This window comes from Canis lupus, chromosome X (assembly GCF_003254725.2).
Source record: "Canis lupus dingo isolate Sandy chromosome X, ASM325472v2, whole genome shotgun sequence".
NCBI lineage: Eukaryota > Metazoa > Chordata > Mammalia > Carnivora > Canidae > Canis > Canis lupus.
Window position 1 is genome coordinate 31,880,984 of NC_064281.1, and position 27,006 is coordinate 31,907,989.

The following is a 27,006-nucleotide window of genomic DNA, read 5'->3' on the forward strand; positions in this document are numbered from 1 at the left end:
TTACAAGAGATACACATTATATTGAAAGGCATGAATAGTTTGAAAGTAAAAAGGAGTTACGTTATGCAAACAGTAACCAAAGGAGAGCAGGAGTGGCTATACCTATCTCAGGGGAAAAAATGTACATGAAAACACAAACTCTTTTCTTTTTTTTAAAGATTTTAATTATTTATTCATGAGAGATATATATAGAGAGAGGCAGAGACACAGGCAGAGGGAGAAGCAGGCTCCATGCAGGGAGCCCGATGCAGGACTCGATCCTGGAACTCCAGGATCAACCCCTGAGCCAAAAGCAGATGCCTAACTGCTGCACCACCAAGGCATCCCGAAGACACAAACTCTTACTAGAGGCAAAGAGGCACATTTTATAGTGATAAAAAGTTCAAATCATCAGGAAGAGATAATACTATCAATGCACATATGCATAACCAGAAAGCCTCAAATACATGAAACAAAACCTACAGAATTGAAGGATGAAATTGGAAGTCGGAAATGATAGTTGGAGATGGCAATTCCTACTTTTGTAACGGATAGCATAACTAGGAAGAAAAGCAGTAAAGAAATAGAAGACTTTACTAAAACTATCAACCAGGTAGGCCTAACAAAAATCTATAGAACGCTCCACCCAACAAGAGCTGAATACTTCTTCCCAAGCACTCATGACATATTCTCTAGGATACACCATATTCTAAGATGAGCCTCAATCAATTTAAAAGGATTGAAGTCATAACAAAGAATGTTCTTTTTTTTATTTTTATTTTTTTTATTTATGATAGTCACAAAGAGAGAAAGAGAGAGAGGCAGAGACATAGGCAGAGGGAGAAGCAGGCACCAGGAGCCCGACGTGGGATTCGATCCCGGGTCTCCAGGATCGTGCCCTGGGCCAAAGGCAGGCGCCAAACCGCTGCGCCACCCAGGGATCCCCAAAGAATGTTTTTTTTACCAAAATGAAACAAGATTAGAAATCAGTAACAGAAGACAACTTGAGAAATTCACAAATACGTGGAAATGAAACAACACACTTCTAAATAACCAATATGTCAAAGAAGAGATCACATGGGAAATTAGAAAATACTTTGAGATGAATGAGAAAGAAACATGGCATACCAAGAAATATGGAGTGCACCATATGCAGCGATGAGAGAAAAATGTATAGCTGCAAATGGTCACATTAAAAATATATATCTCGGGCAGCCCAGATGGCACAGCAGTTTAGTGCTGCCTTCAGCCCAGGGCGCGATCCTGGAGACCCGGGATGGAGTCCCAGATCAGGCTCCCTGCATGGGGCCTGCTTCTCCCTCTGCCTGTGTCTCTGCCTCTCTCTCTTTCTGTGTCTTCCATGAATAAATAGATAAAATCTTTAAAAATAATTAAAGAATTAATACCTATTCTTTAAAAAAAAATAAAAATATATCTCAAATAAACATTCTATGTTTTAAAAGATTTTATTTATTTATTTATGAGAGATGCACACAGAGAGAGAGAGAGAGAGGCAGAGACACAGTCAGAGGGAGAAGCAGGCCCCATGCAGGGAGCCTGATGTGGGACTTGATCCCGGGACCCCAGGATCACGCCCTGGGCCAAAGGCAGGTGCCAAACCGCTGAGCTACCCAGGGATCCCCTCAAATAAACATTCTACATTTTAAAAAAGAGAGAGAAAGTTCAGAACCAAATAAACCCAAAGCAGGCAGAAGTAAGAAAATGTTAAAGATGAGAAAAGAAGTAAAAGCAACATAGGACAGAAAAACAATAGAGGAAACAATATCAAGTGGGGTTCTTTTGAAAACCAACAAAATTGACAATATGTAGCTAGACTGACCAAGAAAAGGAAGAAAGAGACAAGTTATATACGGAATGTAAGAAGGACATCACTGCCTTGTTCATAGAAGCAAAAAAGGGAATATTGTGAACCAGAACTACATATGCCACCTAGATGAAATGGACAACTTCCTAGGACAAACTTCCAATATAAACTTCAGAAACTGACTCAAGAAGACTCAAGAAGAACTAGAATATGTCATCTGACCTACATAAGAGCAAATTGATTAGATTAGTGATTTAAAAACTTTTCACAGTCAAAAGTCCAGGCTTTTGATTTTTAAAAAATATTTTAAAAGAACTATTACCTGTTCTTCACAAGCTCATTTGAAAAATAGAAGAGAGACTATCTCCACATTTAATGAAGCCAATGTTATCGTGAGCGCAGAATCACACAGAGGTATCACAAGAAAACTACAGACCAATATCCTTTATGCAGAAATCTGGATTTGGTTTGTAAGCCATAGTTTGACAACCCATGCTATAAAACAAAGCAGTTGGCGATCCCTGGGAGGTTCAGTGGTTTAGCGCCTGCCTTTGGCCCAGGGCACGATCCTGGAGTCCCGGGATCGAGTCCCACGTTGGGCTCCCGGCATGGAGCCTGCTTCTCCCTCCTCCTGTGTCTCTGCCTCTCTCTCTCCCTATGTCTATCATAAATAAATAAATAAATAAATAAATAAATAAATAAATAAATAAATCTTTTAAAATAATAATAAAAAAATAAAGCAGTTTGTGATAAATCAGCAAAATGGGTAAAACTGTATGTGTATGTGTGTGATTAGTAATTCTTGATTCAATAACTGTAATTGAAGTTAGAGTAAATTTTTTTGTGTGATTGGTCCAGTACTTGCATGATTATATGACTGAGTTGTGGAAATTGAGGCATTATTATTTTCCAGCTCTCCAAGTGATTCCACAGGGAAGCCGTGTTTGAATACCAAGATGTTAGTTAAACCAGTGTTTTTCAAACTTCAGTCTGCATATTCATCACCTGGGATCTTGTTAATGTGGATTCTGATTCAGTAGTTCTGGAATGGGGCTTCTAATTTTGCACTTGTAACAAGTGCTCATGTGAGACTAACACTTCTGGTTCCTAGACTACACTTTGAATAGTAGCAAGGTACTACACTGAGTTTCATAGTCTGGGATGTCTAGATCCTCCCCAGAAGACTCTGGTGTGCATGTTCTGAGATGTGCCCTGTGCCTCAAGATTTTTAAAAGCTTCACAGGTTGACTCTAAAGGCAGAAAAGCTTAAGAGCCTGAAGTTCATGATGTTTTAATTTATTTTAATTTTTATATTATCAGTAGCTCAAATATTGTTCTTTTTGCCATTTCTCACCCCATTCTACACCTGTTCATGTCAAAACATCCATATGTATGGTGAGAAACAGAGTGAGGTGTTTATCCCTTTGTTTTTATCCATCTCTGAGGAGTGATATGTAGTTCCAGATGGAAAGAGAAGTATCAGGCAAATTGGACTGGGGAAGAATAAGGAAAACGTGTTCTAGGAGGCCATTTAAAAGGAAAGCTGGTTTAGACAAAATAGGATTACCACAGAAAGTTGTCACAGTAAAACTCACTTCTGGCCCTGAGCTTGGGGCAACATAAACACAAATCTTCCTTGTTGAGTTCTGGCTGCACCCAAGGACCAAAGAAACTACAGAGTACTGTTTTGTTTTTTTTTTCCCCTTCCCTATATGCAAGGTGACATAGTTGGCTAAAATGCGAGAGAGATTCCCAGTGGCAAAATATAGACATGCAATCTTTTCCCCAAAACACAAAACACACAAATGAACTTATAAGTTGAGTTAAGGATGATGATAAATATGGTGATGATGATGATGACAATGGTGATGGTAATGTAGATAGTACATAAATTACTTACATTGTGCCAGGCACTGTTTTAAGAGATTTACATACCTTAACTTAATTAATATTCACAGAAACCCAGTGTAATTGACACTTTAATTAGCCTTATTTTAAGTGTGAGGAAACTGAGACACAGAGAAATTAAATAATATATCCAAGTTCACCCAAGATGAGTGGTTAAGTTGGGATGTGAACCCAGGCAATCTGAGGTTAAGAAACCATTATAGCAAAAATGCCTCTCAAAAACAGGAAAGTAAGAAGGGTCCTCAGCAAACTGATAGTTTTAAACACACAAATAGATGCCTGCCCTGTGCTTCCTCATATCTCTGGCAGGGATACATATTAAAGTATATAAATAAATATGCAAAATCTGAGACAAAGCCAGGGAGAGGAGAAATCCTCAAAGTAGGCAGAGAAGGAAATAGCAAAAAGACCAAATGTGACTAGGAATAATAGAGGGTAATAACATCTTCTGGAAACTAAGCTTAAAGGACCATAATACTCATTTTTAAGAAAGTATTAAAGCACGGTCATGGGAAAATGTGAAAGCAGATTACTGCTTAGCTAGAGTTATTCGTATTTTACTAAATACTTCATAGCAATCTGTTAGCTTTTTTTTAAAGATTTTTTTTAAAGATTTATTTATTTATGATAGACATAGAGAGAGAGAGGCAGAGACACAGGAGGAGGGAGAAGCAGGCTCCATGCCGGGAGCCCGACGTGGGACTCGATCCTGGGACTCCAGGATTGCGCCCTGGGCCAAAGCTAAACCGCTGAGCCACCCAGGGATCCCCCAATATGTTAGCTTTAAAGAGATTCACGCTACCCATGTATCTTTGATTACAAGATGCAAAATTCATAAATTTTAAAATTTGATCTTTGTAAATTACACACTGTACAGAAGAAACAAAATGTTTTGAGTATTTTTTCCTAGATAGAATAACCTTAAGATTTACATGGGTACAGATTTCATCCCATCAGAGAGTGGACCCAGAGAGCGGAGGAGTTTTTAAAGGAAAGCAGAAGAAAATATCCATAGAGATGCATCTATCATTTCCTTGGGAAATCTTTTTACTAAGAAATAATTTCTTTCTACCCATAGCCACAAACTATGGGTAGAAAGAAATTGGAAAGAAAGAAAGAAGTTATGACTAACTTCTTTCCACATCTTGAGAGGAGCAACCAGAAACCACACTTACTTCAGGAACAGGCTGCCTTGGGGACACTGGGTATGGGCACAGATGGTCACAGTCTGGAATGAGCTAATGGTCAAGGTGGGGCCAGCAGCCCTCTGGGTGTTGTAACACCTCAACCCATCCTCTAACGGTAGCTGCCTGGGCACGGGGCTGGCCGTGCCTCACTCTCTCTACACTTCTGCTGACCTTATCCAGTCCCATGATCTTACCACCATCTGTGACTGATATCTCTCATATATGTCTGTTTCCAAACCCGACACCCCACCTGAGCTTCAGATTCATTTTTCTGACTGCCTGCATGAGAGTTCCATTTGCATATGTAATAGGCATCTCAGATTTTATGTGACATGCCTTCCCCACCCCTGGTGTCCCCCTGCAAACATCCTCAAATTAATAACTATCATTACCATCCAGTCAGGTGTTCAAGTACAAACAGCAGAACCTAGATGATTTTCCCCATTTCTCATTCTTCCCGTGGTTCATGAGCAAATCTTGATTCATCCAAATCCAACTAGACTTTGTCTCTACCACCTCTTACTCAGCTTCTACTCCAGTTCAGCCACCAGTGTCTTTCACTGGATCTGCTACAGCATCTCCTGACTGGTCTCCCAGCTTCAACTTTTGCCCACCCCCTAAATTCTTCAAAGCAGCCAGATCACTGGCTTAACATTCAGGGAAATTTATTCCCCTTCATATTCATATTACAAATTTGAGCCTCAAACTTGACCTTGTGTTTGTCAGCCATTCTAGCAGGTAATTTGGGGTTTTGGATACTCCTACTACATTAATGGAAGAAAGGGTACAGTTGAAGGAGAAAACCGTGTTTGGATATTGGGTAAGGGCAATACGCATGGTGACCTAGAAGTCAGGTACCTGTCTATGGGAAGCCGGGCTAAGATTCAGTTACATTGTTCCTGTTGCTACCCAGAAGCAACAATGATTAACATTTGCATATTTTAGTAAGCTAAATGTTTTCAGATAAAGTTGAAGACTCCCTTTAATACTAGACTAATCCCATTCTTCACTTTTTCCATAGGGACCATTACCGTGGTGAATTCTAGACCATGTTGTTTCATACTTTTACCATACACATGCTCCCATTCACACCGGGTCCCCAGGCCACCCTCCTCACTCCACCCCATCCCTGCTTCCCCATATAGTTTAAAAAAAAAAGACTTTATTTATTTGTTCATAGAGACACAGCTAGAGAGAGAGAGAGGCAGAGACACAGAGGGAGAAGGAGGCACCAATGCAGAGAGCCCAATGCGGGACTCGATCCCAGGTCTCCAGGATAACACCCTGGACTGCAGGTGGCGCTAAACCGCTGTGCCACCGGGGCTGCCCGCCCCACATCGTTTATAAAGGGAAGATGGATTTGTTTTCCAGGTTCCATGGAGTACCTTTCCTCTCCATCTTCAGAGATCCTGAGCTGCATACAGATGGGGCAGGGGTGGGTGGAGAGACTCCTGAATACCTGTTGTAAAACTTAAAAGGTGAAGGGTTTGCGCGGGAATCAACCAGAGAGCTTTTTAAAGTTTTGAACCAAATAACTTTATTGAAACCAAACAACTTACTTATTTATTTATTTATTTATTTATTTATTTATTTATTTATTTATTTATAATTTATGGCAGAACTGGAAGAAAAAAACCTGAAGGTTCTGCCAAGGCAATACTGCAACATGCACGCTCGGCGGGGCGCCCAGGGGAAGTCGCCCTGGGCCCTGCCCGGGGGAGGTGTCCGTGCCAGGTCAGTTCTCCTTGTGGCTGTGGCGCAGGGTGAGCCTGTCGAACGGGTACTCGGCCAGGCCGGCTTCCGGGGCCCCCACGCTGCGCAGGCTGGTGCCGTAGCCTCCCAGAGCTCTTGGATGGCCTTGCCTCGCTCGCTCGCTCGCTCGCTCACGGAGGGAGCGGGCCTCCAGGAAGTCGCAGAGCTGGGCGTCGTTCTGGTCGGTGGCCAGCCGGTGCAGGTCAGGTCGAGCAGGCAGGCTGTGGTTCACGCGCTTCTCCAGGTGCAGGGCGCACTCCGTGGCCCTCGGGCCGCTCTCCCAGGCGTCGCGGTCGGGCTTCTTGACGTCGCGCAGACGGATGCGGCCCCCGCGCCGGTTCTGCAGCTCCACGAGCATCTCGGCGTGCTGGGTCTCCTCGCGGGCCTGGCGCTGGAAGAAGCGGGCCAAGTTCCTCAGGGCCCCGTCGTCGCGGTCGAAGGAGAAGGCCATGGACTGGTAGACGTAGGAGGCGGACAGCTCCAGGCTGATCTGGCTGTCGACGGCGGCCTCGCAGTCGGGGTGGTAGTTCTGGCGAACCTGGGAGATGGGCGCGGCGGCCATGGCTGGCGGCCCGGGCGGCGGGGCGGGGGCGAGGGCGAGGGCGAGGGCGGCCACGGCGCGAGGACAGGCCTGCGGCGCCAATGGCGGTGGCGGCAGGTCCGCGGTTGGTGTCCAAGCTCGGAGCCCAGGAGAGCCTCGTGGCGTCGCCTGCGGTGCGATGCGGCAGGAGGGAAGTCCCTTAAAGTCCGTTGTTGTGGAGGTGGGAGGTGGAATCCGTTAGGCGGGGGGGCGGGGTCACGGCGCAGGGGCGGGGCGAGGTGAGGGGGCGGGGCGTGCTCGGCGGGGGGTGGGGCGCGGGGCCACACCCACCTGCTCAACCACTGAGCCACCCAGGTGTCTCACAAACTTCATTTTTTTTAAAAGATTTATTTATTTATTAATGAGAAACACACAGAGAGACGCAGAGACACAGACAGAGGGAGAAGCAGGCTCCATGCAGGAAGCCCAACATGGAACTCGATCCCGACTCTCCAGGATCCCACCCTGGGCCTAAGGCGGCCGGGCACCAGGGCGAAGGTGACCGCGGTGCGAAGAGAGGGCTGCGGTGCCTCGGCGCCTTTTCAAAGTGCCTGGACGAGAGAGGCTGGAGGAAGGCAGGCTCCTGGGCGGGCGGCTCAAGAACTCTGTGCTGGATCCAGAGGATGCGTCTGTTACTTGGGAGTTGGGGTGAGAATCGGTTAGGAATTCCAGGAGGTCAGAGGGTAGGGGGCGGGGCGGGGCCGGGGTGGGGCTGGGGGCGGGGGCAGGGCGGGGCTTGAGCGGGGCAGAGCAGGAGCGCTATTCTGTGTTCCAAGGAGCTGGGTGACACAGTGCGACTCTGCTGAGCGTGTGGCCTATATAATATTTCTAAATGTTGCTCATGAATATAACTCAGCCATTCTGAGTTAATCACATGCATGGTTTCTTTGAACAATGCACTTGAATATTATCCTAATGGGATTGTTCATTAAATACAGTGCTTTTGTGGTATCATTGGAATATTTAATATCACAAAGTTTTACTTGGATAGCAGCTATCCTCAGTGACTCAACATCCATAATAATGATACTTCTGATAGCCTCCTCACTCAGTTCCTAGACCTTATTGTTTCAGGGACTTCCACATCTCTCCTATTTATGATCACATTCTGTCTTTTCTGACAGCAGAGCTATACCTCCAACTTCTCAGCAAACCTTTCCACCTCTTAATCTTCCACTCTTTTTTGCACTTGTTCTTCACTCCCTTTATTCTCTTTCATTTCTTAATCTTTCAGCACAATCCTAGTAACACATTCCTTTTGTCCTGTCTGGCCACCAATATGGACAGCTTCAGGGATCTCTTCACTGACATCCTAGATTTGCTCGTCCCCTCTCATCTGGCTCTCCCTTCCTCCTGGGTAAATGCAGATTTCTCTTTTCTCTTGCAGAAAACAAAAGTTTTAGGTGCATTTTTAGAGAAAGCACTGCTAACCATTTGGATGGATATATTCCTCCTTCAGGCCTCATCTGTACTTTCACTGCCACTCAGGAAGTCTTTTATTTTTTTAATCTTTCAATTATGTTCTACAGATTATACTACTGATTTCAAATTGCCTTTTATTCATTCATTCAACAAATATTTATTGATTATCTAATATTGCCCAAGTACTGGTCTGTGATTTGGGCATACATTAGTAACAAAGAAGTGTCTGTTCGACTGGGATCTACATTCTATTAGAGAAGCAGAACAAACTAAACAACCATCTTTCCCCCCTCCCCTTATTGTCCCAAGCACATACATACAAGATAATACACGTGTATATGTAAATTTTTTAAAAACTATATATTATTAGAATTCAAAGATCCTATAGTAGAAAACATAAGACCAATTTAGGTATCTATAACTATTGTGTTTGTACATTAATACAACAACCATTTAGATACTCCAAATATATCAGATATTCTGATTCTGGAGATACACAGAAGAATCAAACATGGTCTCTGTTTTCAAGATACAACATAGAGTGATGGAATATTCTGACTGCTCTCAGATAAAGTTAGGGTAAAATGACTATTTTCACAGAAAGGTTTAATCTCATGGCTCTAGTTGACGTACCTTTTTTGGGGTCTTTTTATTACTCTTTGGAAGCTTATGCTATTTTATAATCAGTTTTTATGAAGAAAGCAAAGGATCAACTATCCAATATCACAATGTAAACTTCTCTAAGCAGTTTTAGAGGTATATAATTGTTGATTCTGTAAATAAATAGAATAATAACGTCTACTTGATAAGTTGATTTTAATGATAAAATCGCACACTAGAGATGGAAAAGAACTACATGATCAGTTCTCAACGACATAAAATTTTATTCTATATTTGCTTAACCCAAGTGCTTTGTCTTTCTTTTTAAGATTGATTTACTTATTTTTAGAGAGAGAGAGCAGGAGTGGGTGGGGCAGAGGGAGAAGGACAGACAATCCCAAGCAGACTCCATGCTGAGTGTGAGCCCACAGCAGGGCTGGATCTCATGACTCTGAGATCATGACCTGAGCTAAAACCAAGAGTCCGAGGCTTAACCCACTGCACCACCCAAGCGCCTGTACAAGTGCTTTATCTTAATATAATTGTAGACTTTCAAAATTTCCTTGGGAGATTCCATTGTAGACTTCATTGTAAGAATCTGTTTAAGTAAAAGGGGTCTTGATTTTATAGAATGTTTTCTCATTATATTCCCAAGATTATTTAATAATTAATTTATCCCTATAATTTAACTCTATGAATATTTAAAATAATAATGGCTTTATCTGTGCATGCTATAAGGGGTGCAAATGGTGTTTCTCAGGTATTTCATCCTTCATAATTACCTCCTAGGGAAGTAGGTAACAGTAAAATATATTTTAAAACTAAGAAAAACCTAAGACATAAAACCCAACTCTTCTAAGAGAAAATCAACAAAGAAGCATGGATTGGGACCTCAAATTTCCACAAAGGAAATATATGTCCAATTTTTCTTTAGTAAGTGTTATAAAACTAAATATAAACATAGAATAGGAAAAATACAGAGCAGATTATGTTTTTTAAAAATATGGTTATAGGGCCATAAGATGACATGTTTGTGGTCAATATTTGTGTTAAGGTTCTCCAGGACAACAGAACCAATAAAATATAAGAAATTGGCTGGTATGGAACTATTGAATCAGTGTATTGTACACCTGAAACTAATATTACAGTATGTTAACTGGAATTTTAAAACCTAATAAATAAATAAATAAATAAATTCTAGATTGAAAAAAGTAAGTTGTTACATGCAATCACAGAGGCTGACAAGTCCCAAGATCTACAGTCAATATAGTGGGGACCCAGGAGAAATGATGGACAGCAATGTTAAGAACCAGGAGGAACTGATTTTCAGTTTAAGTTTGAAGGCAAGAAAATACTAATGTCCCAGATCAAAGGAAGTCAGGCAGGAGGAGTTCTCTCTTACTCAAGGAGAGAGGTCAGCCTTTTGTTCTTTTTAGGCCTTCAGCTGATTGGATAAGTCTCACTCACATTAAGGAGGGCAATCTACCATTCAAATTTTTTAAGGCAAGGTGTTTTTCAAATTTTACTGAGATATATTGGCATATAACATTGTATTAGTCCAAGATGCACAACATAATGATTTAATATATGTATTGCTAAAAGAGTACCACAATAAGTTTAGTTAATATTAATTACCTAACATAATTACAAATTTTTTTCTCTTATGATGAGAACTTTTAAGATTTACTCTCTTAATAACTTTCAGATATCCAGTACAGTATTGTTAACAATAGTCTCAATGCTGTAAATTACATTCCCAATGCTTATTTATCTTATAACTGCACATTTTTATCTTTTGACCACCCATTTCCTCTACTCCCCACACCCTATTATGTCCACCACCAATACGTTCTATGTATCTGTGAGTTTGGTTTTTTGGATTCCACTTATAAGAGAAATTACATAGTATTTGTCTCTCTCTGACTTACCTCATTCACCATAATGCCCTCAAAGTCCATCCATGTTGTTACAATTGGCAGGATTCCCCCTTTTATGGCTGAATAATACTCCATTGTATATATGTTATAATTTCTTTATTCAACCATCAACAGATATGTAGGTTGTTTCCAATACTTTGGCTATTGCAACAATGCTGTGATACCTGAGGGTGCATATATATTTTTGGGATAGTGATTCCATTATCTTTGGATATATACCCAAAAGTAAAATACTGGATGTAATTCTATTTATATGAATAGTAGTTTACATTGTATTTAGTAGTGCATAGTAGTATTTATATGAGTATATGGTAGTTCTATTTATAATGTTTTTTTTTTAAGATTTTACTTATTTATTCATGAGAGACACACAAAGAGAGGCAGAGACACAGGCAGAGGGAGAAGCAGGCTCCCTGCGGGGATCCTGATGTGGGACTCGATCCTGGGACCCCCAGGATCACGACCTGAGCCCAAGGCAGATGCTCAACCACTGAGCCACCCAGGTGCCCTTATTTATAATGTTTTGAGGAATTTCCATACTATTTTCCGTAGAAGAATCTTCATACTATTTTCCATAGTGGCTGTACTGATTTCCTTTCCCAACAGTGCACAAGGGTTCCCTTTTCTCCACAACCTCACCAGCACTTGTTATTTCTTGTCTTTTTTGGTGATAGCCATTCTAATAGGTATGAGATGATATCTTGTGGTTTTGATTTGTACTTCCTTGATAATAAGTGATGTTGAACATCTTTTCATATACCTGTTGGACATTTGGATGTCTTCTTTGGAAAAAAATGTCCATTCAGTTTTTGTCATTTTTTTTAACCAAATTGTTAAATTTGAGTTGTATGAGTTCTTTATATATTTTGGATATTAGCTCCTTCTCAAAGATATGATTTGCAACTATTTTCTCCCATTCCATATTTATTTTAATTGTTTCCTTTGCTCTGTAGAAGCTTTTTAGCTTGATAGTCTCATTTGTTTATTTTGTTTGCTTTTGCTTTCAGTGTCAAATCCAAAAAAGTCATCACCAAGATCAATGTTAAGAAGCTTACCCTCTATATTTTCTTCTAGGAATTTTATGGTTTCAGGTATTATATTCAAATTTTTTTTTATTTTTTTATTTTTTTTATATTCAAATTTTTAATCCAATTTGAGTTGATCTTTTTGTGTATGGTTTGAGATAGGGATCCAGTTTCATTCTTCTGTGTGTAACTCTAGTTTTTCCAATACCATTTATTGAAGGGATTTTTCTTTCCCCATTGTATATTCATGACTCTTTTGTCATAAATTAATTGATCATTCCTGTGTGGGGTGATTTCTAGGCTCTCAATTTTATTCCATTGATTTATGTGTCTTTTTATGTCAATGCTATATTGTGTTGGTTACTATAGCTTTGTAATACAGTATGAAATCAGAAAGTGTGGTACCTCCAGCTTTGTTCTTCTTTTTCAAGATTTCTTTGGCTATTTGGGTTATTTTGTGGTTCCATGCAAATTTTAGGATTGTTTATTCTATTTCTGTGAAAGATACCGTTAGAATGTTGACAGGAACTACACTGAATCTGAATCTACATTGCTTTGAGTAGTATGGACATTTTAAAAATATTAATTTTTCCAATCTGTGAGCATGGAATATCCATTCATTTGTGTCTTCTTTAGTGTCTTTCATCAATGTCTTACAGTTTTCAATTTACAGATTTTCCACCTCCTTAATTAAATTTATTACTAGTATTTTGTTGTAATTGAAAATGGGATTGTTTTTAATTTTACTTTCTGATAGGTCATTGTTAGTATATAGGAATGCAACTGATTTTTGTATATTGATTTTGTATCCTGCAGCTTTACTGAATTTTTAAATTAATTCTAACAGTTTCAAAGTCTTTAGGGTTTTCTATATATAATATCATCTGCAAAGACAAGTTTTATTTCTCCCTTCAATTTAGATGTGTTTTATCTCTTTTTCTTGACTGATTGCTCTGGCTAGGACTCCCAGTACTTTGCTAAATAAAAGTGGTGAGAATGGGTATCCCTGTCCAATTAAAATGTTAACCTCATCAAAAAATACTCTTACCCGGATCCCTGGGTGGCGCAGCGGTTTAGCGCCTGCCTTTGGCCCAGGGCGCGATCCTGGAGATCCGGGATCAAATCCCACGTCGGGCTCCCAGTGCATGGAGCCTGCTTCTCCCTCTCCCTCTGCCTATGTCTCTGCCTCTCTCTCTCTCTCTCTCTGTGACTATCATAAATAAATAAAAATTTTAAAAAATACCCTTACCCTTACAGATACACCCAGAATGTTTGACCAAATATCTGGGCACTCTGTGGCCTAGGTAAGTTGACAAATAAAATTAACAATCACAGTATTATTCATAACAAATGCAGAGTCAGGAAATAAAAATTCTACTGTTATAATCCGTGAAAACTATTTAACTTTCAGTTCCCATCATCTTTTAAAAATGTTACAGAACTGGGACACCCAGGTGGCTCAGTGATTGAGTATCTGCTTTTGGCTCAGGTCATGATCCTGGGGTCCTGGGATTGAGTCCTGCATCAGGTTTCCCACAGGGAGCCTGCTTCTCCCTTTGCCTATGTCTCTGCCTTTCTCTGTGTGTCTCTCATGAATAAATAAATAAAATATTCAAAAAAAGATGTGTGCTTGAACATGTTAACCTACTCTCACAATATCTTTATCTGTAAAATATAGGTGACAACAATAAAAATTAACTCAGAATATCTGTAATAATAAGGTAATATAAAGTAAATAGTCCAGAGACAGATAATATTAATTTTGGATTTATACATCATTTTTCACTACCTCTCATGAAATTATTTGTTTATACATATGCATGTACACACATATACATATGAAGACCCACATACACATATATATACACATATGCATATATAGACCCACATATGCATATATATACACATGTGTATGCATACACACATATACATATGTACAGAGAGTGAGATAAACCACCAACTGCTACTACCCATAGTCAGTTTCTCTGTGAATATATCATAGAGCCTACTGCATGTATTAATTTTTAAGGAAGAGATTACATAGAACACAGAATAGCACTTAGCTGTAAAACAGTGCAAATACGAGGAGTTTATAGAACAAGTTTTTGCATTAGTACCTATAAAAATACCTGGCATAAAAAGGTGCTTGATAAAAATACATAAATGAATAAATGAGAGCTAATCACTGACACTAAGAATCTATTATCTGGAGGTGCCTGGCTGGCTCAGTCAGAAGAGCATGTGACTCCTGATCTTGGAGTTGTGAGTTTAAGCCCCACATTGGGTATAGAGATTACTATAAAAAATAAATAAACAAAAAATAAATAAATAAATAAATAAATAAATAAATAAACTAAAAAAAATAACTTATTGCCTACTCCCAGTTGTATAACTCTGTAACATTTTTCTAAAGATTTTATTTATTTATTCATGAGAGACACAGAGAGAGAGGCAAAGACATAGGCAGAGGGAGAAGCAGGCTCCCTGCAGGGATCCTGATGTGGGACTCGATCCCAGGACTCCAGGATCACGACCTGATCCAAAGGCAGACGCTCAACGACTGAGCCAACCAGGCGTCCCTCAAGCACACATCTTGTGAATAGCAGAGAGTGACCTTCTGAACTGGATTCTTCTCAAAGTTGTTTGCAGAGCTTGGCTGGACTGTAAGTTCCTTTAGGACAAAGACTGTTTAACTTATATAAGCTAAATTTCACATAGTAAGGACTCAAAAGCATTAATTAAAAGACTGAGCAAACCTTTAAAGTTTTAGTCTCATTATATCCAAATTAAAACAATGAATGGGAGTAGATGTTAAATATGTGTTTAAAGTAGCTTTCTTTTAGAAGGAAAAAAATGAGATGCACCCAAAGATGACAAATTATTCTTATAGTTTTACTTTTGTATGCATAAACATAAAACTAGGCATAAAAATCTGTATGGTTAAAAGTATGCTTTCATAACTGTAAAACTAATAATTTATTAATATATGCAAATCTATGAAATAAAATTAAAATTAAGAAATTCCAATTATGCTTCAGATTATACTTTTTCTCTTAAACACTATCATGTCTCACTGAGAATCGACTTAAAGTCTATTCTCCATATAATGAGATTTCAATTCCCTTTTGAGTACCATGCTTATAGACCCTCATATTCATGGACCATGTCAGCTCTTGACCAGTCTTCTTTACTGAAACAATAGACACACATTGGTTCATATATTTTGTAATGTAATTTTACTCTCAGATAGTGGAAGCCATTATTTGAATATGTCTATCTATGTTCATTATTATTAACTTGTAATAAGTAAGGTAATACTTTATTCTGGTACAGTTTGCTGATTTTATGAAATACCATTAAAAGTCTCAATAGCTTCAATAACTGAAGGTGCTGAAGTTTCATTGTATTGAACTATTTTTTATTTCCTCATCATTGCTTTAAAAGGAAGTTTGAGTCTTTGTGGCTGGTAAAATAAGTTGGTGTGTCTATAAAGGTGGACATGGGACAGTTGTCTTTTTTATGCTAGGACAATACTGATCTAGCAACAGTCACATACATGATTCAGAGCACACATGCAAATGTGGACATTGAGTTTGTGTAGCTGTATTGAGCTTTGAAGAAATCAAGATGAAAATACTTCTAGTAATTTCTAATTTAGATGTAAACTAATTTCTAATTTATGTAAACATAAGAATAGATCCATGGAATTCTCAAATACAGATAGAGAGCACTGAGTTAGAATGGAACACACCATATATCTAATCAAAAACTATTTAGCACTTAATGTGTGTCCTGCTTTGTGCAAAATGGTGAATCATTGCAGCAGACATTGACATTGTTTTTAAATTCAATTAATTAACATATAGTGTATTATTAGTTTCAGAACTAGAGTTTAGTGATTCATCAGTTTGCCTATAACACCCAGTGCTCTTTACATCAAGTGCCTCCTTCATGCCCAACACCCAGTTATCCCATCCCCCCTCCCACATTTCCCCTCCAGCAACCCTCAGTGTGTTGCCTAGAGTTCAACATCTCATGGTTTCTCTCCCTCTCAGATTTCATTTTATTTTTCCCTCCCTTCCATGATCCTCTGTTTGGTTTCTTAAATTCCACATATGGGTGAAATAATATGATAATTGTCTTTCTCTGATTGAATTATTTCACTCAGCATAATACCCTCTAGTTCCATCCACATCATTGCAAATGGCAAGATTTCAATCTTTTTTTTTAAGTTTGTTTGTTTGTTTGTTTAAGAGAAAGAGTACATAGAGGGAGAGGGAGAAGCAGACTCCCCACTGAGTGAGGAGCCTGATGTAGGACTTCATCCCAGGACCTTGGGTCATGACCTGAGCTGAAGGCAGACTTTTAGCTGACTGAGGCACCCCATAAGATTTCATTGTTTCTGATGACTGAGGTTTGTTTATTTATTCATTCATTCATTCATTCATTCATTCATTCATTCCATCTCCTCTTTATCCATTCATCTGTCAATGCACATCTGGGTCTTTCCATAGTTTGGCTATTGTGGACATTGCTGCTTTAAACATTGGGGTGTAGGGAATCCCTGGGTGGCTCAGCGGTTTGGCGCCTGCCTTTGGCCCAGGGCGTGATCCTGGAGTCCCGGGATCGAGCCCCGCATCGGGCTCCCTGCGTGGAGCCTGCTTCTCCCTCTGCCTGTGTCTCTGCCTCTCTCTTTATGTGTCTTTCATGAATAAATAAATAAAATCTTTAAAAAAAAATAAACATTGGGGTGTAGGTGCCCCTTTGTGTGGGAGAACAGTACCTCAGGAAATAAAAGAAACAGTAAGAACAGGGACACACATAAATGGCAACAGCTTTATGCATGTGGCAAAAGCCAATTATTCCTGCCATAGATCTGTACCAAAAACAAGAAAACAATACAAGCTGAAAAGAGCAATGATGGTAGATAGGTAGCCAGGCTTCTGAGGTCAGTTCTCCCATTCCCCACAGGCCCTAGTTAATGTTCCTCTGAGACCCATGCACGTAGTCACATACATAGTTCCCTGCTGCCCCTCACATGACTGGTTTCTTGAGTTTTTTTTTTCCTTCCTTGTTCACACATAGTTTACCTTCTACAATAATGAAATTGAGAGCCAACCCAGACTCGGGGCTTCACTTGGGTACCTGCACTTCTCGGCAGTGCCTAATGGTGTAGCTTCTTCAGGCCTCTCCTTGTTCCCAGATATTTTACTCTGAGTAATCATTTCATCTCTCATCAGAACACGCCATTAGGTAAATACCCAGTGGTACAATAGCTGGATCATAGGGTAGCTCTATTTTTAACTTTTTTGAGGAACCTCCATACCGTTTTCCAGAGTGGCTGTACCAGCTTGCATTCCCACCAGCAGTGTAAGATGGGTCTCCTTTCTCCACATCCTCACCAACATCTGTTGTTTCCTGACTTACTAATTTTAGCCATCCTGACTGGTGTGAGGTGGTATCTCATTGTGGTTTTGATTTGTATTTCCCTGATGCCAAGGGATGTGGAACATTTTTTTTCATTTGCCTGTTGGCCATTTGTATGTCTTCTTTGGAGAAATGTCTGTTCATGTCTTCTGCCCTTTTCTTGACTGGATTATTTGTTTTTCAGGTGTTGAGTTCAATAAGTTCTTTATAGATTTTGGATGCTAGCCCTTTATCACATAAGACATTTGTAAATATAAAAAAAAAGACATTTGTAAATATCTTCTCCCATTCAGTAGGTTATCTTTTGGTTTTGTCGACTGTTTCCTTTGCTGTGCAAAAGCTTTTTATCTTGATGAAGTCCCAATAGTTCATTTTTGCTTTTGTTTCCCTTGCCATTGAGACATGTCCAGCAAGAAGTTGCTGTGGCCCAGGTCAAAGAGGTTGTTGCCTGTGTTCTCCTCTAGGATTTTGATGGATTCCTGTCTCACATTTAGCTCTTTCATCCATTTTGAGTTCATCTTTGTGTGTGGTGTAAGAAAATGGTCTGTTTTTTTCTTTAAGATTTTATTTATTTATTCACGAGAGATGCAGAGAGAGAAAGGCAGAGACATAGGCAGAGGGAGAAGCAGCTCCATGCAGGAAGCCCAATGTGGGACTCCATCCCAGGACTCTGGGATCACGCCCTGAGACAAAGGCAGATGCTCAACCACTGAGCCACCCAGGTGTCCCAAAAATGGTCCAGTTTTGTTCTTCTGAATGTGGCTGTCCAATTTTCCTAGCACAATTTATTGAAGCACCATTTTTTCCATTGGATATTCTTTCCTGCTTTGTGGAAGATTAGTTGACCATAGAATTGAAGGTCCATTTCTGGGATCTCTATTATCTTTTATTGATCTGTATGTCTGTTATTGTGCCAGTATCATGTTGTCTTGATGATTACAGCTTTGTAATATAGTTTGAAGTCTGGCATCATGATGCCACAAGATTTGGTTTTCTTTTTCAACATTCTTCTGGCGATTCAGGGTCTTTTCTGGTTCTATATAAATTTTAGATTATTTTTGTAGATGTGTATTCTATGGATTAAAGTAAGATCTATACTCTAAAATAATAATTACTACTTTACTACTAATATTAACATAAGAATTAAAAATAAAATGATTAAAAAGAAAATTTTCTACTTTTAATATCATTATTATTAAGCCCCAAATAGAGAAAACTCTACAGAAATAAACTCTATAGAAATAAATAGGTATAAACAGATATAGTCTAATATTTCTGACCTTAGGAATTTTACAATTCTATTACAGTGAGATGACAGATACACTTGAAGTTATATAGCAATCTAGGAAACTAATATTACAAATGTCTAAAGTCTATATGAATTTATACTTTTTAGAAGCTCCTTTTTCAATTTCATTTCCTCCTTTTCATACTAATCTTTGGGGTTTATTGATAAATTGATTTTATTTTTAATTAATTCCAGTATAATTAACATTCAGTGTTATATTAGCTTCAGGTATACAATATAGGGACTCAAAAATTCTGTACATTACTCCATGTTCATCACAATAAATGTTCTCTCAATCCCATTCACCTGTTGCACCTATCCTCCCACCCACCTCTCCAATGGCAACAACCAGTTTGCTCTCTATAGTAAGAGTCTGTTTTTTGGTTTGTCTCTTTTCTTCTTTGCCTTGTTTCTTAAATTCCATGTATAAGTGAAATCATATGGTATATGTCTTTTTCTGACTAACTTATTTCACTTAGCATTATACTCTCTAGCTCCATCCATGTTTTTGCAAATGGCAAGATTTCATTCTTTTTTATGATTAATCTATATATCTATCTTATGTCATCTATACTCATTCGTCTATTAATGGACCCTTGTGTTGCTTCCATATCTTGGGTATTTTAAATAATGCTGCAATGAATATAGGGATGCACATGTCTTTTCAAATTAGTGATGTCATTTTCTTTGGGTAAATACTCAGTGGTGGATTACTGGATCATATGATAATTCTATTTTTAATGTTCTGAGGAACCTCCAATGGATTTTCCACAGTGGCTGCACCAGTTTGCATTCCCACCAATAGTACATGAGGGTTCCTTTTTCTCGACATCCTAGCCAACACTTGTCATTTTTGTTTTTTATTTTAGCCATTCTAACAAGTGTGAGGTGATACCTCATTATGGTTTTCACTTGCATTTCCCTGATGATGAGTGATGTTGAGCATCTTTCCATGTGTCTGTTAGCTATCTGGTTGTCATCTTTGGAGAAATGTCTGTTCATGTCTTCTGCCCATTTTCCAATTGAATTATTTGGTCCTTTTGGAATTGAGTTATATAAGCTCTTTATTTATTTTGGATATTAACCCCTTATTGGATGTATCATTTGCAAATATCTTCTCCCATTTGGTGTTTTTTTTTTTTAAGGATTTTATTTATTTATTCATGAGAAACACACAGAAAGAGAGAGAGGCAGAGACACAGGCAGAGGGAGCAGGCTCCATGCAGAGAGCTGGATGTGGGACTCGATCCCAGGGCTCCAGGATCATGCCCCGGGCCAAAGGCAGGCACTAAACCACTGAGCCACCCGGGGACCCCCTGGTGAGTTGTTCTTTTTGTGGGTGGTTCTTTTTTTTTTTTTTGGATGGTTTCCTTCACTATGCAAAAGTTTCTAAGAATTATATTGTTTTATGCTTCACATTTAGGTCTTTTTTTTTTTTTTAAAGATTTTACTTATTTATTTATTCATGAGAGACCCAGAGAGAGAGGCAGAGACCCAGAAGGAGAAGCAGGCTCCCTGTGGGGAGCCTGATGCAGGACTCAATCCCAGGACCCCAGGATCATACCCTGAGCTGAAGGCAGATGCTCAACCACTGAGCCACCCAGGCATCCCTCACATTTAGGTCTTTAATCCATTTTGAGTTTATTTTTGTGTATGGTGTAAGAAAGTGGTCCAGTTTTCATTCTTTGGCATGGTAGCTGTCCACTTTTCTCAGCACCATTTGTTGAAGAGACTGTCTTTTCCCCATTGCATATTCTTGCCTCCTTTGTTGAAGATAAATTGACCATATAATTGTGGGTTTATTTCTGGGCTGTCTTTTGTGTTCTATTGATCAACATGTTGGGTTTTGTGCCAATACCACACTGTTTTGATTAATACAGCTTTGTAATATATCTTGAAATCTGGGATTTTAATACCTCCAATTTTGTTCTTCTTTTTCAAGATTGCCTTGGCTATTTGGAGTCTTTTGTGGTTCCATACCAATTTTAGGATTATTTTTTCTAGTTCTATGAAAAATGCTGTTGATACTTTGATAGGGATTGCATTAAATTTGATAGTAAATTGCTTTGGGTAGTATGGACATTTTAGCAATGCACATAGTATCTTTCCATTTGTTCGTGTCATCTCCAATGTCTTTCATCAATGTTTTATAATTTTCAGGGTGCAGGTCTTTCTCCTCCTTGGTTAAGTTTATTCCTAGGTATTTTATGATTTTTGGTAAAACTGTAAGTGGGATTGTTTTCTTGATTTCTCTTTCTGCTACTTCATTATTAGTGTATAGAAATGAAAACCTATTCATATTTTCAAACTGCATTACTTGCTAACCTTTCCACTAGAAATAACATAGAAAAGATTTCAGTGCTATTTAAATTAGAAAAAGAACAGAATAAGAGGGAAGAGAAAAACCATTAGCCTTCCAGAATTATAACAGGAGAATCTAAAATTAAAAAATTAAGTGAGCTTTTATATAATGAGTAGACTTTATCACTGTGAGTCTAGTTCCTAAAAATAACAGCTACCATGTATTGATTACAACCAATGAGCTAAGTATAATATTAGCATAATCTTAAATGCATCATCTAATTTAATTCTAATAACATTTCATATCATTAGTACCACTTTTTCTGATGAGTACATCACTATTAGCAAGTCCACACAACTTGGAAGGCATGGAGTCAGGCTTTCAACTGAGGACTATTTGACACAGAATCTCACATCTTTCACCATCTCCAACGAAAGGAATAAGGAATGCTTATTGCAATCATTGTGTACCTATGTACCTTAAGTGATGCAGCAGTACACTGAGAATATAGGTCATGAATGATCTAAATTCTCAAGATTCATGTGTACATTACATACAACATATTAAGGGATGAAAACTTAAAATCTTGCCTTATTTTCTAATAGCTAGCAAAATTTTTTCAAATCACTTTATGCTGAAAAATGTATAATATTTATCACTTAAAATGCAGAATAATCAATAATCTGTTTTCTACTAGTGCTGACTTAATTGGTCTCCATGACTTCTAATAGTTTTATATGTTTTAAAGAATTAAAAATTCAGGGACGCCTGGGTGGCTCAGTGGTTGAGTACCTGCCCCTGGCTCAGGGCGTGATCCCACGGTCTCAGGATTGAATCCCACATCAGGCTCCCTGCCTGGATCCTGCTTCTCCCTCTGCCTACGTCTCAGCCTTTCTCTCTCTGAGTCTTTCATGAATAAATAAATAAAATCTTTTTTTTTTAATTTTTTTTTTTTTATGATAGTCACAGAGAGAGAGAGAGAGAGAGAGGCAGAGACACAGGCAGAGGGAGAAGCAGGCTCCATGCACCGGGAGCCCATTGTGGGATTCGATCCCGGGTCTCCAGGATCGCGCCCTGGGCCAAAGGCAGGCGCCAAACTGCTGCGCCACCCAGGGATCCCAATAAATAAAATCTTTTTAAAAAAAGGAATTAAAAGTTCATAGAACACACACAATTAGCTAAGATGCATATTCCCACTAATGTCTACTTTACCTCACTAATATCCAACATTAGAAGACTAGGAAAAAATATTCATACTATTATTTATAAATTATACCAAGCTAACCCTAATTATGAAAAATAGGCTTTGATTGCATGTTAATAATTATTTCTCTTTAGAATAATTTATGATATATAATAATATATAATATTTGTATTCTATATAAATATAATATATATATATTTATTTATACCTCAATCCACATTAAGGTCTAAATTTTAGCCAACACTGACATTAACTATCAAAGTCTAATATGTACATACAAATATATGCATTCAATACACATATTCACACCATGGTTTTCTAAGATGCTATTTAACCATCATAAAATACAAATGGAATTACTGTTTTATAAAAACAGTTCTAATACTATATTATTACATATTTTCTCTTTTTCATTTGACCAAACAACACTCCTTTGCAAGAAGATAGTCTTGAGAGATGCTCTACATCATTCAGCATAAACAGTTTTATAAAACCAAGTGTCCCATACAAGGATTTACCCCCAATGAACTGGTTTAATTTAGAATGTAATCTAACAAAATATATTTAACAGGATAGCTGGGAGAATTACCACCATAGTTTATAAAACGGGGTATCTGGTAGAAAAGAATGTGGACTTTTAGTTCTGCAAAGAATCTTATTATTCCTCTTTCCATTTCTCCTCCTACAACTGTAACAACTGAATAAAATGAATGTTTTTTCATCTTGTACCTGTAATCTCTGGACAAAATGATTAACTGAAATACTCTGATATGATCAATGTATTTACCAATCTGTAGATATAGGAATTGATTTCCATAATTTGGGGAATTGTGTACCTTGATTCACTTATAAACTTTTTTTTTCTAAAAACTAGGGATTGTGGGATGCCTGGGTGGCTCAGCGGTTGATCATCTGCCTTCGGCCCAGGGCATGATCCTAGTGTCCTGGGATCAAGTCCCACATCGGGCTCCCTGAACAGAGCCTGCTTCTCCTTCTGCCTGTGTCTCTGCCTCTCTCTCTCTCTCTGTGTTTCTCATGAATAAATAAATAAAATCTAAATAAATAAATAAATAAATAAATAAATAAATAAATAAATAAATAAAATAAAAACTAGGGATTGTTATTGTGAAAAAGAAAAAAGAATTAAGGGGGAAGGACCACATTGGGAAAATTGCATTTCTCTGTAGCATAATTGAGGAATATAGTTGATTAAGGACCAATATAATGACTTAGTAGGGAATAAAAGCATTGTTAATCGACAGAGACATGGTGAAATAGGGAAGGAAGCATTGTAAATACATTCTTTTGGACATAGAATTGATATTTCAAGTAATCATTGATGTTTTTAGTCTTTGGCAGTTAGTTAAGATCTAAGGAATGCTAAGCAATGTATGAATAGCAGCAGGTACAAGAAAATATTCCCTGCTACCAGAAACTGCTCTTGGCCCAGCTTTCCCCTTCTACTCCAGGCCAGGGGCTTTAGCACACACATAGTCAAAGGAAAGAGTTTTACTCTTTAGGAATTCTTTTTAATAGATTTCTCCCCCTCAATTTCCAATTTCAACAGCCATTCCCTTTCAAGAGGGCTGCCTTTGGCCTCACCTTCCTTGCCAAACCCACCAGTTGCTCCACAGCACATCTTTAATTTGTGTCCTATAAAGGAATGCATACATGGGATGTATAAATTCATATAACTGCCAATGGTTTGAAGAATCAGCACTTTTCTGACAGGAGAAAATCAAGGTGTAACATTACTAATAGAAGATCAAGTCATACAGCTGACAGCACTTAGTCGATCATTAATGAACCTTTCCTCATGGGTGCCATGTAAGAAAGCATAATTTAAGAGCACCACCTGCATTAGCAAAAGTAAAAAGTTGATAATCTTTTCTAGCTGAAGAATATATCTCAGTCCATTAATGCACTTTATAATAAATGATATTTAAAATCATTTTGCAGAAAGCTACTAAATACCTCTATTTCCTAGAAATTCGAAACTCTCTAAATGGGCTTAACTGACTTTAAGTACTCAGATATATTTAGGAAGTGTCAAAAGATTAAAAAGAAAATAAGTCAAAAGATACTGTTTATGTATGAGCAAGAACTGAAGAATTAGAAGCCTAGAGTGAAGGTAATAAATGTGAAAAATACAAAGAAACACTTTACAGAACCATTACTTTGGAAATTGTGTCTTTCATTGAGTTTTAACATTGGCTGGATGGGGTCATTACTGTATTTTTATAAAAGAGGAAATAAGCAAATAAGCAATTGAGAATATAGAAAAAGTTTAGAAAATTAAAAAGCACATTACTTGTATCAAATTATGAAGAATAATTATGACATTAAATATGTTTTTTCTATAAACACACTGTGGTAATAGTATATTAAGGTATGAAATGATAAGGAAAGTTTTATAAGATTTATGCTTTTTTTTCCCAAGTTTTTTGGAAAAACTTACAATTAATTTTAGTGTAAGTTTTATAAGACATTCTGGATCTTTAGGTTAACTAGCATAATTCCATCAAATATATTTTCCCTAAACAATATGTAGGGAAAGGTATGAGCAATTTTTATAGTAATTCTGTGGCAATTTCTATGTCTATGACAATAAAAGTAAAGATTTCCAATATTACTGAATACATATAAATGTTTCACAATGAATATATTAATACATATACTATTGGCTATTAATTCATTAGCAACTAGTATTATATTGGTCATATGTACATTTTGTTGGTGAAAAAATGAACAAAAACAAATACTTGAGCCATGAGATTAAAGTCAATGTCTGCTGCACATAGATCAATGGAACAGAACAGAGAATCCAGAAATGGACCCTCAACTTTATGGGCAACTAATTTTCCACAAAGGAGGAAAAAATATCCAACAGAAAAAAGACAGTCTCTTCCACAAATGGTTCTGGAAAAATTGGACAGCCACATGCAGAATAACAAAACTGGACCATTTTCTTACACCACACACAAAGATGAACTCAAAATGGATGAAAGAGCTAAATGTGAGACAGGAATCCATCAAAATCCTAGAGGAGAACACAGGCAACAACCTCTTTGACCTGGGCCACAGCAACTTCTTGCTGGACATGTCTCAATGGCAAGGGAAACAAAAGCAAAAATGAACTATTGGGACTTCATCAAGATAAAAAGCTTTTGCACAGCAAAGGAAACAGTCGACAAAACCAAAAGATAACCTACTGAATGGGAGAAGATATTTACAAATGTCTTTTTTTTTATATTTACAAATGTCTTATGTGATAAAGGGCTAGCATCCAAAATCTATAAAGAACTTATTGAACTCAACACCTGAAAAACAAATAATCCAGTCAAGAAAAGGGCAGAAGACATGAACAGACATTTCTCCAAAGAAGACATACAAATGGCCAACAGGCAAATGAAAAAAAATGTTCCACATCCCTTGGCATCAGGGAAATACAAATCAAAACCACAATGAGATACCACCTCACACCAGTCAGGATGGCTAAAATTAGTAAGTCAGGAAACAACAGATGTTGGTGAGGATGTGGAGAAAGGAGACCCATCTTACACTGCTGGTGGGAATGCAAGCTGGTACAGCCACTCTGGAAAACGGTATGGAGGTCCTCAAAAAGTTAAAAATAGAGCTACCCCATGGGTTGCTTGGATGATTCAGTAAGTTAAGCATCTGCCTTCAGCTCAGGTCATGATCTTGGGTTCCTGGGATAAAGCCCCATGTTAGGCTCCCTGCTCAGTGGGAAGCCTACTTCTCCTTCTTCCTCTGCCTGCTGCTTCCTGTGCTCATGCTCTCTCTCTCTGTGTCAAATAAAATCTAAAAAAATAAAATCTAAAAAAGAGCTACCTACCCTATGACCCAGCAATTGAACTACTAGGTATTTACTCCAAAGATACAAATGTAGTGATCCAAAGGGATACCTGCACCCCAGTGTTCATAGCAGCAATGTTCACAATAGCCAAACTGTGGAAAAAGCCCAGATGTCCATCAACAGATGAATGGATAAAGAAGATGTGGTATTGGGATGCCTGGGTGGCTCAGTGGTTGAGCATCTGCCTTCAGCTCAGGGTGTGATCTCGTGGTCCCAGGATTGAGTCCCACATGGGGCTTCCTGCATGAAGCCTGCTTTTCCCTCTGCCTATGTCTCTGCCTCTCTCTCTCCCTCTGTGTCTCTCATGAATAAATAAATAAAATATTGTTTTAAAAAAGATATATATACACACACACACACACACACACACACACACACAATGGAATATTACTCAGCCACCAGAAAGGACAAACACTTAACATTTACATTGACGTGGATGGAACTAGAGGGTATTATGCAGAGCGAAATAAGTCAATCAGAGAAAGATAATTATATGGTTTCACTAATATGTGGAATGTAAGAAACAGTGCAGAGGATCATAGGTAAGGGAGGGAAAACTGAATGGGAAGTCATCAGAGAAAGGAAAACCATGAGAGTCTTAACTATAGGAAAGAAACTGAGATTTGTTGGAGGGGAGGTGGGTGGGGGATGGTTAATTTGGTGATGAGCATTAAGGAGGGCACATGATGTGAC

At 38.3% G+C, this 27,006-nt stretch overlaps 2 protein-coding genes across 2 annotated transcripts in view; one reads left to right on the forward strand and one right to left on the reverse strand.

Moving 5' to 3' along the window:
• Nucleotides 1-27,006, forward strand: part of PRRG1 (proline rich and Gla domain 1) — a 280,802-nt gene that overhangs the window by 5,888 nt on the left and 247,908 nt on the right. The gene's annotated exons all lie outside the window — the stretch shown is intronic.
• On the reverse strand, nucleotides 6,450-7,424 carry LOC112655010 (ferritin heavy chain-like). Its single transcript, XM_035711502.2, has one exon. It carries the CDS (start codon nucleotides 7,211-7,213, stop codon nucleotides 6,635-6,637), a length of 579 nt encoding a protein of 192 aa, XP_035567395.1. The 5' UTR covers nucleotides 7,214-7,424; the 3' UTR covers nucleotides 6,450-6,634.

What these genes read in the sequence shown, in the direction of transcription:
- LOC112655010 (XM_035711502.2), bottom strand. Translation starts at nt 7,213, where the DNA reads ATGGCCGCCGCGCCCATCTCCCAGGTTCGCCAGAACTACCACCCCGAC.